Below are 12,602 nucleotides of genomic sequence, written 5' to 3'. Positions count from 1 at the left end.
TAACAAACTCAAAACTATGTAATTTCAAGTTATGGGAGAAAAGCTCTCTTTAAAAATTGCATAATGAGTTATAAAGTAAGTGTAATACTCCTCATCCACAGTTATCAATAATTAAAGGTTGTTCACGAACATATAAAGATTCTTAAAATACTACAAGAGGAACAGCAGGAAGTCTAATAATTTTCATTAAAATGTATGATAACTTTGAAATAGAAAGAGACTATGTATCATAGTACTTTGCGCCCCAGTGAAGTTAAGGTCTAATACCTACAATGGGGGTAGTCTTTTCAATGACTGGCAAGATCATCCAGTCACATAGGGATTTTGGCAAGATATCAGAGTACAAATCAAATAAATGATGTGTGCCACCCAAAATCTTAGTGCCAAAAATAAACAGCGAACAGAAGAGTTTCAGAAGGCATAGCTGTGGACTCCGTGCTTGGAGGTAGCAGGACTTGATGAATGGTGCATTTGGCTTGTCTCTGGGCTGTCCATTCGACTGTTTTCTTGTTCTCTGTGTAAGGGCTGTGTAGTTGGGCCATGGGCCCTTGAGTAAGCAGCTGAGATAAGTTTGTCTGTTGATGTCTTGGTAAGAGTTGCATGACTCCAACCCCTGATCTCTGATCAGCCCTGCTATTTGAAGGCTAGGTGATTAATTGCTCCCAGTTCGTGAGGGGAGTAGTTGAGCTGAGCTGAGCAGGGAGACTTGGTGTACAAAGTCAGTTGCTAGGTGAACTTCAGAACAGGGAACATAGACAGCTAACAGGAGAGTTTAGGAGGGAGTAGAGAGGGAACATGAGAGGCTTTCCTTCCGGGTCCAACTCTACATGTTATTTCAAGATGATCAGCAATGGAACAGTGATGGTGGCCTGCAATGATGTGCCACGTTTTCTTTCCTGCCTGAAGCCAGAAGGGACTTCTTGTGCATGATGGCAGAGATGGAAAAACAAAAGGTTCTCTGTGTGGAATGGCAAGTAGAGACACTCTGGAGAACCAGAGAAGATGAGGTGTTCCTAGATAGCCAGATCTGGGAAATATCAGTATCCCCATTTCAAGGAAAAACAGAGCTGGCCACCAAGGAGTTGGAGAGAGGGAGGAAGCCAGAGAGGGGGCTTGGGAGTTAATAACCATCAGAGGCAAGAGGTCATGGTGATATTTTACATGGCTGGAGACAGAAGAGGATGGACAGCTGAGAGTCCCAGGGAGAAGAGGACCAGGAGGAATTCCACACACCTGTAAGTTTCCAATTGATACCAGGTCCACAACATGAAAACTATGGAAAATTTCTCTCAAAATCCAGTTAGTCCAAGGGAACAAAGATGTACAGGATGTTGGGAATTCAATACTCAGAAAAATTGAAAGACATTCTGCTAGGGACAGATGGACAACACGATGGTGTGCTGCCTTCCTAAAGAAAAGATGTGAGATGTCACTCAGATTGGATAGGCTTCTGGTAACACTGCATTGCAGGATACTTTACAGATGACTTCAGGGAAGGACTTCAGTTATCTACTTCCTGTTCCATGAGTGAAGGAAGACAGAAGATTCTGGAGGCGAACGGTTGGCTAGGTAAGTGATGTAGGGTTTTAGTTTTGTGGAACATCTCTCTATCTTCTACTGGGGGAAAGAGCTACACAGTTTGGATGGCCTCTACATCAGTAGAAGTTGAACCAATCTCCTCAGGGACAGGCTGGCTATAGTACTCAAGAGGGATTTTAAATAACAAATGGGGAGACCAAAAAGAACAGATATGAGCACTTATTTAGCACAAATCAAGATGCTGAGAACAATCAAGCAAAGAACATGAAGAGAAGAAATTACCTATATACTAATGCTATTTTGAAAAAGAAAATGGTGCCGGTAAATGACAACATAACCACAGAGCTGCTGCAAGCAGGTGAGGAACACTTGGTAAACATGATGCACAAGCTATTCAACAATATTTACAAACAGTATCTAGCTATAAAAAGAAAGGAGATATGAGCAAGTGCAAGAACTACAGAGAAATCAGCTTATTGAGTGTGCCAGGAAAAGCATTCACCAAGGTATTACATAGAAGAATGAAGAGGTACATGGAAATGGCACTTGCAGAGGAACAGCCTGGATTTAGACTACGAGGAAGTACAATAGATTAGCTATTTATGACAGATAGCTGCAAAGCATATAGAACATAACCAAAACTGTTACAACAACTTTATCGACTTCAAACAGCCTTCTGATAGCATTTGGCAGAAAGGGTTATGGCAAATTTTGAGAATGTAATGGCATCCCTGGGAAATTGATCAAGCTAACAGAAAACATCTACAGCAAATCTATGAGTGTGGTGAGAGCAGACATGAAGCTGATGGAATGGTTCTGGAATGACCATAGGAGTCAGACAAGAATGCACACTGTCACCAGATTTGTTCAATTTGGTATTTGAAGCAGTAATGGCTGTAACACAAACATATGAAACAAAAGTCATGGTATGTGAGAAGACAGTGCATAATTTTAGATTCACAGACAATATTGATCTCCATGGCACTGACCAAGGAGGATTTAGAGAGAATACTTGACAAGGTAGACTGGGAAAGCAGAAAATTCAGTCTGAAGATCAGCATGGAGGAGACAAAAATGTTGGCAATTGGAAGCCAAGAAGAGAAGGTATTGGATAGATATAGTGAAGAATGACATAATACAAGGTTTGATGAACAATGCTGTGAAGCTGGTACAAGATTGAAAGTGGTAGAAAGACTTCATTCGACCCCATCGTTGCTGCTGAGCTGACCAATGGGATTAACCAAAACAAATAAAACTACAGACACCATGTGACATTCCCTCTGCAATCCGGACTGGTGTATTGCTGTGTCACCCCAATCCCTCACTCTCGCAGCCTGTTTTACACTTGCTCTGCTGTGTGAACCCCACTCTTGTGTCAGCACACGCACACCCTACTGCAAGCAAATTGCTCCTAAATCAGTGAGTGAGTGCTTCTGGCCAGCCACTCGGGATTATGCAACAGAATGACCCCAGCAAACACCCCCAGTCCCAGATGCAACCCTAGGAACTGCCCACTGAACAATGCAAGCTCATAATCAGTTCATCAATTTAGCAAAGAAATTGATATGTGGCAGCCAGGTCACTTTAAATGGAGTCTCTAACATACTCTAAACCAAATGCACTGTTTTAGGTAAAATAAACAAAAGTTTATTAAGTACAGAAGGATTTTAAGCGATTATAAGTCAGAGGAAAGCAGGTCAGATTTAGTCAAGATACACAAAAGACGCACATTTTAAACAAAGCTTAACACTTTCAGCAACCTTCAAAGTTAGATGATGCTCACCACAGGCTGGCTGGTCTGCCTCCAAACAGGCCCTCCTCCTGTGATCAATGCTTCAGTTGCTTGATGTTGTTTGTAGATGGGAGCGGAAGAGAGAGAGAGAGAGAGAGAGAGAGATTGCAAAACATCTCGCCTTATCAACATGTTCCTTCACCCCCCTCTGGGGCCTTGCCTCCCTCTTTCAGGGTCATGTGACAAACGATGTCCTTACACGGCTTCCTCCACTTGAGTCAATGAGTATTCCCTTATCGATGCTTAGACTAGTCCATTATTCCTGGAAGAGTTGGTTTGTTTTATGCATGCCTTAGTGAGGTGTGAACTACCCTCAGCTCTGTAGTGTTTTGCCTAGGTCTGTCTCAAGCCATGAGACACACATTTGGGAATATTACATAGCAAAGCCTCATAACCAACATATGACACTGCAACAGACATATTACTATAACAATAGTGTTCAGTATGCCATAAGCATTCCAAAAAAACCCTTATATGACATACTTTGCATTAAACAACATACAATCACACCATAAGGGTGTATATGGGGATGCAGTGCATCACACACCAATGCTAGGAGCCTGAGTAACAAAACAAGGAATTGGAATTGCTCGTTTCTTATTATAAAATCGATCTAGTTGGTATTATTGAAACCTGGAAGAATGATTCGCACCAAGCTCTCCCAATTGATGAAACAGAAAAGCTTCCCTTGGAGAACTCTGGAGTCCAAGATCTGCCTTATCAGATATTCTTCTTGCCCCTGAACCATAACGGACTGGGGAGGTGGCTGTGTCCATCCAGGAAAGAAGTTGATGTACTTTTTCTAGCAGGGAAACATGGAACACTAGGTGCATCTTGATCATATTGGGTGGCTGTAGTTTGAAGGTTAATCAGCTGGATGACCTGGAATGGGCCAAGATACTAATAGTCCAGCTTCCTTGAAGGCCAGGCTGCATCCAGGCATTGCATGGAGCGATAGCTTATCACCTATCACGATATGAGGGGTGTCCTACCAAAGAAGGTCAGTGTATCTTTTGTAATTCCTCTTGGCTGATTTTATGTGAGTTGTCAATTCTTAATTGACATGGTGCAGGTGCTTACACTGGTTAGAGGCTATAGGAATGTAGGAAGCTGGCAGTATGGACAGGTGAAAATGAGGGTGAAAACCATAGCTGGCATAAAAAGGACTTTGGCGAATTGATCTGTGGCCAGAACCGTTGTATGTGAACTCAGCAAAGGGAAGAAGAAGCACCCAATCATTCGAAGGTAGTTGACAAAGCAGCGAACATATTGCTCCAAAATTTGGCTCACTTGCTCCTCCTGCCTGTCACTCTGCAGGTGGTAAGTAGAGGAGGCTCACATATTAACATACAAGAGCTTAAACAATTCCGGCAAAAAATGAGAAATGAACTGCAATCCTGTCATACAACGTCCAATCATGAAGCTTGAAGATAATGATTAAACAATAGTGAGCTGTTACCTCTGCAGTAGGAATTTTCCAGCAACGTATGAAATGAGACATCTTTGAGAGAAGGCTGACGATAATTAGTGAGGCTGTGTGGCCCTGGGAATTCGGGAGGTTGATGATAAAGCCCAAAGAAAAAAATAACCAGGGTTGTGATGGAATTGGCAAGGGAACCAAAGTGTTGAGGGGTTTGGCATATGTGGGGGGGGAAGGGGCAGGGGCAGGAGGGAGAAAGAGGCTTGTCCAAGCATACCAACTCTTGCGATGTAAGACATTATAGACCAATGTAGGTTTGGCCACCAGAAATTGAGAGAACTATTTCATAAATTTTCTAGTGACTGAATTGGCCTACCAGGATCGAGTGGAGTATGCTCAGATGTAGCTGACTATTCGGGACACAGATCCAATCTTCGAACAAGAAAATTCCATTCTTGACTGAGCAGTTTGAGTCAGGGGCCAGTTCTGTATTGGGCAACCTCAATTTTATTGCAAATGGATCATGAGGCAGGAAAGACTTGAAAAAATAGTAAATCACTGTTTGCTAGAATATTGGCAAGATGGCAGGACTTCAAGACAATGGCAAACTCTGGGGTCTATCCCCCTTGTCTAGATACTTGCGCTTGCAAGATAGCGTGCTGGGCTTAGGATTTCAGGTACCAGAGCAATAGGTCAGGATGAAATCAAATCAGGAGGGGGAAAAAAAGGGACCAACACATCTGGTGTTGATTGAGAGTCTTTGCAGTTTGCAGGTATTCTAAATCCTTGTGATTCATGAATACCTGAACAGGGAAAACATATGCTTTCCAAGTGATGACGCCAGTGCTCAGAAGAAAGCTTTGATGACCAGCAGTTCCTTGTCACAGACTTTGTAATTTTGTTTCACAGGCATCAGCTTTTGGGAATGGAACACACAGGGATGAAGAACACGCAGGGACTTGTGGTCCCTGTGATAGCACTGCTCTGATCACATAATCGGAGGAGTTTGCTTCGACAATAAAGGGTTTAGTCAGATCCAGGTGAATTAAGATGGGTGCTGATATAAATGTTTCTTTCAGCTGATCAAAAAGCTTGTTTGGACACAGGAAACCCAAAGGCAGTGTCCTTTTGCAGCAGTTCTTTTGATTTACCTCTTTTGAGGATCATTAAAACATTTAAACTATTCTTCAAATGTCATACTTTTTAATCAGAAAAGCTAAGGTTCAGAAGAGACGCAGACTCTAAATCTGCATGAAAGATCTCTATTATCTGAATGAGAGTAGCATAAGTTGTAGAAAGGTGATTTGGGGAAGGTTCATCACAGGAACAGTTTCTTGAAAACAAGCGTCTCAGGCAAGAATAAGAATGTGTCATTTTGGGTCTTTAAATATTCCTTATTACATGCCAACCAAATGTAGCAAAAAGGTAATGGCAGACTATTCATAGACATCATAATAATGAATATTTCAATATTGTGTGTTGCTTTCCTCACTGGCTGGGAATATTCCACCCAAGAATACACACCTTGCCCTTCCCACAAATCTTTTTGCTGTCAGAAATCTGGACCCTCTAACAGGCAGACTTGGAGCAGCTAGATGTATTCCATACGTGCTGTCAGTGTTAAATCCTGAGAATGAAGTGCTCTGACTTGTGCAAAACATCCAGCTCTTAGAGATCTGGCGTTCCTCCAATCGCTCATTATATTCAAAAGCAACTATGTCATTAGGATGGTGGAAAAAACAACATAGCACATCATACGCTCAAACTCTCCATTGACACACAAAGGGGTGCATGCCCTGAACCTACCTGGGATTCGCAGGATTGAGCCAGATCTGGGAACTTTGCTATTTGATGCTTGGTGTGATACCATCAACCATGGTAACTCTAGCTAACACAATGATCCTCAACATACCATGTGTGTTTGATGATGTTTTCCTCATCATAACAGGGCATGAACATTTTAATTGAACACAGGAAAAGGATGCTTTTTTGTAATTTATACATTATGTTACTCTCCAGACAGTCCCTTTTAAGTCAGACATGCTAACTAACATGGGTAAGGGTACTAGAAACTGGCCAGGTGACTGGAAAAGGAGCAAGGAAGGGAAAGCTCTTTCTTCCTTCTAGCAACCAGCTGGTGTGCAATCTTCAGATGTATACAACACCTACTGACAGACAGGATACGTCTATACAGCATTTTGGAGTCCGCGGGCGTGAGCTTCTCAGCTCAGGTTGATAGACTCAGGCTAGACGGGCTCTACGAACAGAAGTGTAGACAGCAACTGAAGTTGCAGCATACGTCACAGCCTAAACTCCAGCCTATGCTGCAACTTCAAAGCACTGTCTACATAGCTATTTTTAGAGAACTAGCGCTGGCCCCTTGAGCCCGAATCTGTTGACCTGGGCTGGAAGGCTCACTTCCGTGGGCTCCAAAATGCTGTGTAGACATGTCCAGGGACATTATGGGTAAGATTCATGAACTGCTAGGTTTCAGGGCACAAGGCACTGTCTCCAGGGTGCTGTCTCTGGATCTCCCCAGTGTATGCTCAACCACCTCCAGCTCCACCAACCCTACATACAGGCCTCTGGTTATAGGTTTAGCCCTTCAGCCAGTAGAGCTTGAAACTTTTACCAGATGCCTATTAGTTGCAAAGCTGAATGATTACATTGCTCAGATAATTGATGCATTGATAAAGATGAGTTCCAAGGAAAAATTATTTGCACTGTACCAGTTTTGCCCATCAGCTCTGATAGACTCCTGGCTTTATTTTGGGGATCCTGCCCCATTGTATTTGTGCCTGTTGAATATAGCAACATATATAAGTTTGGCTTTTCTAGGCGCTTTAATATTTAAACGTTCTGTAACTCAGTTGTATTCAGCTGAGTAACTCTGGCCCATTCCCAATAGGATTTTACTAAGATGGATGCTGCATGAGGGCAGAAGCATCCATTTCTATCTTTATAACAACAATAAGGGTAGCAACTGGAGCCTAGGATTCTACAGTATGGCAGGCAATATCTTGAATGCAGATATGAAGCAGAGAGTGGTCTCAAGAAGAATCCTGGTTGGAGCAGTTAAGATTTGACACATCATTGCAAATTAATGCATGGAGGGAAAAAAAAACTTCAGAACTCACTTATTCCCAATATTTGCTAACTCCAAGTAAGTCTGTGTCATTTCCCAGACATACGCAGTGAACCAGAACAAATGCAGTACTGCACATGGAAACCAAAAGGAATGCCTAGTATGGCAGGTTTCTCATCATCCCTGACAGTTTCCCTTCATCAACTTCTTCTGACAGTTGATAACAGTTGGCCTCAAACTCCAGGACTCCTTTCATGCTGGCCCTCAGCACGTTCACCCTCATCAGAGTTTTTCCAGCATGCACTGAGAATAAAGACTGGCTTGCTCAGCAAGATAGAAACAAGCACTTCACAGAAGGACCAAGTTGACCTGAGTGGTCCCACTGGTCCCCTTGATCTTGCCCAGGACTGGTTAAAGCCTAATCCTGGGAACATCTGAGACACCCTACAATAGACCTGCTAACCAAATGTGTGTGTTCTGACTGACTGGCACTTTGTTGCACCAGATCCCAGGCAGGCTTAAGTCAGGTTGCTGCTCAAATGTTTAGCGGTACTGCAAGAAGCAAAGATATGGGTAGCTAGCCCAAAAGTTTAGTGATCATTAAGGATAAGATTATGTCATGGAATGGCGGGGGAAAAGGGAGACCCGGAGCTCTCTGCCACTGGGAGACCCTGGCGCACATCTACCTTGAGTGCGCCAGGTTGCAGCCCCTGTTCCAGCTCCTCCAGAACCTCCTGTTGAGGTTCTGGCTGCACTTCTCCCCGCACCTGTTCATTTATGCATACCCCATCCGTGGCCCCACAAAGTCGCGGGACCTCCTCGTCAACCTCCTCCTGGCCCTGGCCAAACTGGCCATCTACAAGACCAGGGAGAGGAGGTTGGCAGGGGTGGGTGCTCTGTGACTGCGGGGCCTACTTCCATTCCCTTGTGCACTCACGCATCCGGGCAGAGATCCTCTGAGTGGCATCTGCTGGCTCCCTTGACACCTTCCAGGAGCAGTGGGCGCTGGCCGGGGCTCTCTGCTCGGTGTCCCCTTCTGGTTCTCTTCGTTTGACTCTGTGACCCTCATGCCCCTTCCTGGTTTTTTTTCATTAGCTATCCCCAGTAATTAGTTGTATTCCAGGCTCAGTGGCTCCTCCCCTTAGGCTGGGGAAGGAGCCTTTAGCAATGGGCAGGCGCAATACAAATAGGACTGGCCATGGCCCCTATAGCTCCCAGGCACTGCAAGTGGCTGGGGGAGGTCCCCAGAGCTCCCCGAGGGTCTCAGCTGCTGCTGGCAGCCCCTACAGTTCCCAGCTGCCGTGGGTGACGGGTGCTCCCAGAGCTCTGAGCCACTGTGGGCGACCTTCTGAGGGCAGAGCCACTTCCCCCAGTCACGGGGACCCCATCACAGCTCCCAGTCGCCGCCCCAGAGGGCAGTGGGGGACCCAAAGACCCAGAGGTCCCAGCCCTGGCCCCCAGCTCCCTGCCTCTGCAGGCAGCCAGGGGGAAGGGGAATCCTGCTCACTGCTCTCATCCCACTCCCACTCCACCCAGCAGTTAGTCCCATTTTGTCACAGATAGTCATTTTTTAGTAAAAGTCAGGGACAGTTCACGGCTTCCGTGAATTTTTGTGTATTGTCCATGACCTCTCCCTGACTTTTACTAAAAATAACCATGACAAAATCTTAACCTCAGTATCTTGTGTGCATTGCAGCAGCAAATGCTGGGGAGGATACACAGATAAAAAGACTCCCAGTTACCACAAGCAGAACAACACAGAGTGCTGGAAACCTTGGGAAAACATGCTCACTCTGGAACATGAGGCAATACACTGTGAGATGAAGTCAGAAAGACAGGCTGAATGAATGCACTTGCGACTTCTAGACCACACTGTGAAGTGCACCAGTTCAGCCAGACCTGAGAGCCAGTGTTTTGCTCAGAAATTAACTGTTAAAATCAACACATTTGTAAAATGCCTAGGATGTCTGATATATGTGAAATAAGGCGTTGAGTAAGATTTGCAGTCTGAAACTACCTCAAGCAATGGTTTCCTGAACGAACCCCTTTTGTCTTGCTTTCTATAGACAGAAGTTCAGAAGCGGATCATAAGAAAAGACAGCTTGACCATTCTTCCCATACTCCATTTCTCCAACACACACAAATTCTAATGACCCCAGGGAAGTTAGATTTATTGTTCCCTCCTTCCTAATGAAGAATCCTTAGCAAAAGGCATTTTTACAAAAATATACTAAAACTAAAGTAAGGTCACTAAATTGCAATTCTAATTAAGCAAAATACTTCCACTATATATATAATTTTTTTCCATATAAACTCTTGTGGAATTTACAAGTAAAAATCTAAGTTCTAACCCAAGTAATTATAATATTTTTCCTTTCATAAAGAATTGAATGTTATTTTTAAGATAGGTTAATGTATATTATTTCCACAGCTGAGAAATTTCAATTTCAGACATACTCTTTCATATTCACAAAAGTGGAGAGAGAGAAACAAATATTTCATTATAATTTAAAAAGGGACCTATATGTTTGTGCAAGTTCCTTTAAACTTATTTTTTTTAAAACAAGTTACACATTTGTTTTAAACTGCACATATACTTATCCAACTAATCCATTATATACCATTAAGTACAAATGTAATCCATTAAGAAAGAAGATTGACAACAAGCTACCTTGACTGGGCTGAAAAATCACTTCTCCAACTAATGAACTGGGAGAATGAGGCCCACAAATAGTTATAGTTAAAAACAATAGATTTCTGAGCCAAACTGGAACACAAGTGGAATGGGACCTGATCTCCTTGGTGTTGTAAGACTAAGTGAGACTGAAAAAAGTTAGACATAAAAACAATGATCCACACAAGTGAACTTAACCAAATTCACTGTTATCTGCAAACATAACTACAGAAAAATCTGCCAGGATCTCCCCACCTCTCAGCAAAGATTTAAGAACATACTGTTGCACAGCGAGATCTCACATTACTAAGGTAATAACATTTATTGCAGTATGTTCGCTACGGTATGAAATATCATAAATAAAATAAAACCACAGATGTCAAATAGTTAATTTTTAAATCATGCCTGCAACATTTGAAAAGATGTGACAGATCAGTCATCCATTAATGCAGATACTGTAAATGAGGCCACACTGTTGAAATTAAAAAAAAAAAAAAAAAAACCACTCACCCCTGCTACACACACAGACATGCCCCAAACTGCTCTCACACACTGGCTACAAACTAGGCTGTTGCTCCACCAGTTCGACAAGAGAGAAGCACCAGCACACTAACCAGAAGTTGGTCAACGCTCTCCAGTTTGATAGGATCAGGTGGGATATAATATTTACTACACCCTTGCTCTGAATCTACTAGCAAAGCCCAGAGAATCGACAGGAGTGTGTATTTTTTTTTCGAACAGCTGCTAGCCTAGCCTAGCCCAGCCCAGCCCAGCCCAGCCGGGCCTCCACCTCTGGCAACAACCCCTTCCCCAGGCAGTGGGGCGGAAGGCAGGGGTGTGAAAAGCGTCCATGCCCCGCTCCAGCTCAGGGCATTAAGGGGAGCCACTGGCCACACCAGGCAGGGGGAGCACCCCCGCAGCCCTCGTGTGTGTGTATCAAGGGGCCGCCCCCGGGAGGGCTCGCCCCGCCCCCCTCACCTTTTTGAGGGCCGGCACCAGCAGCCCCCGCCACTTGGGCGCGTTCTCCTCGCTGAAGAACTCGTAGAGCAGCGGCGGCGCCTGCATCCTGCCGCCGCCGGCGGGGCTCCGCGCAGGGCCCGGCCCGGCCCGGCGCGGGGGGAGGGGAATCAGTGGGTGGCCCGGCGCGGCGGCCGCGGACAGCCGGAGGGCAGCAGCACCCGCCAGCGGCAGGTCTCAGCGCCGGGGGGCGGCGGCATCCCCGCACCCCCCCTTCCCTCCCGGTCCGGCCTCGCCTCGCCTCAGCAGCCGCCCCACGCAGGGCCCGGAGGCCGGAGAGCGCTCAGCGGGGCGGCGCGGGGAGGCGAGCGGCCACCCTGCCCCGCCAGCCGCACGGGCATCCCCGGGCCCGGCCCGGAACCGCCCGGCCCGCTCGGCGCTCGCGCTGCGGCGCGTAACGGACGGTCACGCGCCGCCTCACATGCCCGGGGGGGTGGGGGGGAGGGGGTCAGCGCTGGGAGCTCAAAGGCGGCGGGCGGCTGGAATTCTCGGGACTTTTTCCTCGCCCTGACTGACGGTTACTCCCGAGGGCGCGTGCGCAGTGAGGCTCGGCTGACAGCGCAGGCGCGCGAGGCGTTTGCCACCGCCCACTCGCCCTGCGCCAGGGCGGAAGCGCGGGTCAGCCAGAGCTGTCAGGCATATCAGCAGAGAGGGGAGTGCCTTGGCGGGCGGGCCAGTCCTCAGAGCGCCCCCTACAGGCACGGAGGGGCCCCACAGCTTGAGTATCCACCCTCCATTGTAAACCTGGGCTTACAACTGCTGGATTCAGGTCTCACAGCTGTGCTAGCACATTCATATTGCACTACACCGACCTTTTGATGTGGCTGCGGCTTGAGCTGTGTCCACACTGCAAAATGACAGGACTTGGACCTGAGGCCCAGCAGGACTTGGGCTCTGACCCACCCTCCTAGCAGGATCATAGGACCTGGGTCCTGAGCCCTTGCTTACCCAAATCGGACTGATTTGTATGTGGACAGAAGAGGGGGCTGGGATCAAACATGAGTCAGAGCCCGGTCTTAGGGTGCAGTGTAGATATACACAGTGAGCGAAGGTGAATGAAGCAAGCATAGTATTT

The 12,602-nt window shown here is 46.0% G+C and overlaps 1 protein-coding gene across 4 annotated transcripts in view; it reads right to left on the bottom strand.

Moving 5' to 3' along the window:
- Nucleotides 1-12,125, bottom strand: part of SOS1 (SOS Ras/Rac guanine nucleotide exchange factor 1) — a 92,902-nt gene extending 80,777 nt beyond the window's left edge. For 2 of the 4 annotated variants that reach the window (XM_067532939.1, XM_067532942.1), the window contains exon 1: nt 11,489-12,125. In XM_067532939.1, the coding sequence (XP_067389040.1) occupies nt 11,489-11,575 (87 nt within the window). In that variant the 5' untranslated portion in view covers nt 11,576-12,125. Of the gene's footprint in view, nt 1-3,322; nt 3,406-11,020; nt 11,138-11,488 lie in introns of those variants that run through there. The other 2 variants (XM_067532940.1, XM_067532941.1) reach the window with 2 other exon arrangements.
- Between the last annotated feature and the right edge of the window lie 477 nt (nt 12,126-12,602).

The sequence above is a fragment of the Emydura macquarii genome, unplaced genomic scaffold, assembly GCF_026122565.2.
Source record: "Emydura macquarii macquarii isolate MOO-44397 ecotype Brisbane River unplaced genomic scaffold, CSIRO-AGI_Emac_v2 contig_3305, whole genome shotgun sequence".
In the NCBI taxonomy this organism is placed as follows: Eukaryota; Metazoa; Chordata; order Testudines; family Chelidae; genus Emydura; species Emydura macquarii.
The sequence above is the reverse complement of the archived record's forward strand: the minus strand, read 5'-3'. Positions and strand labels throughout refer to the sequence as shown.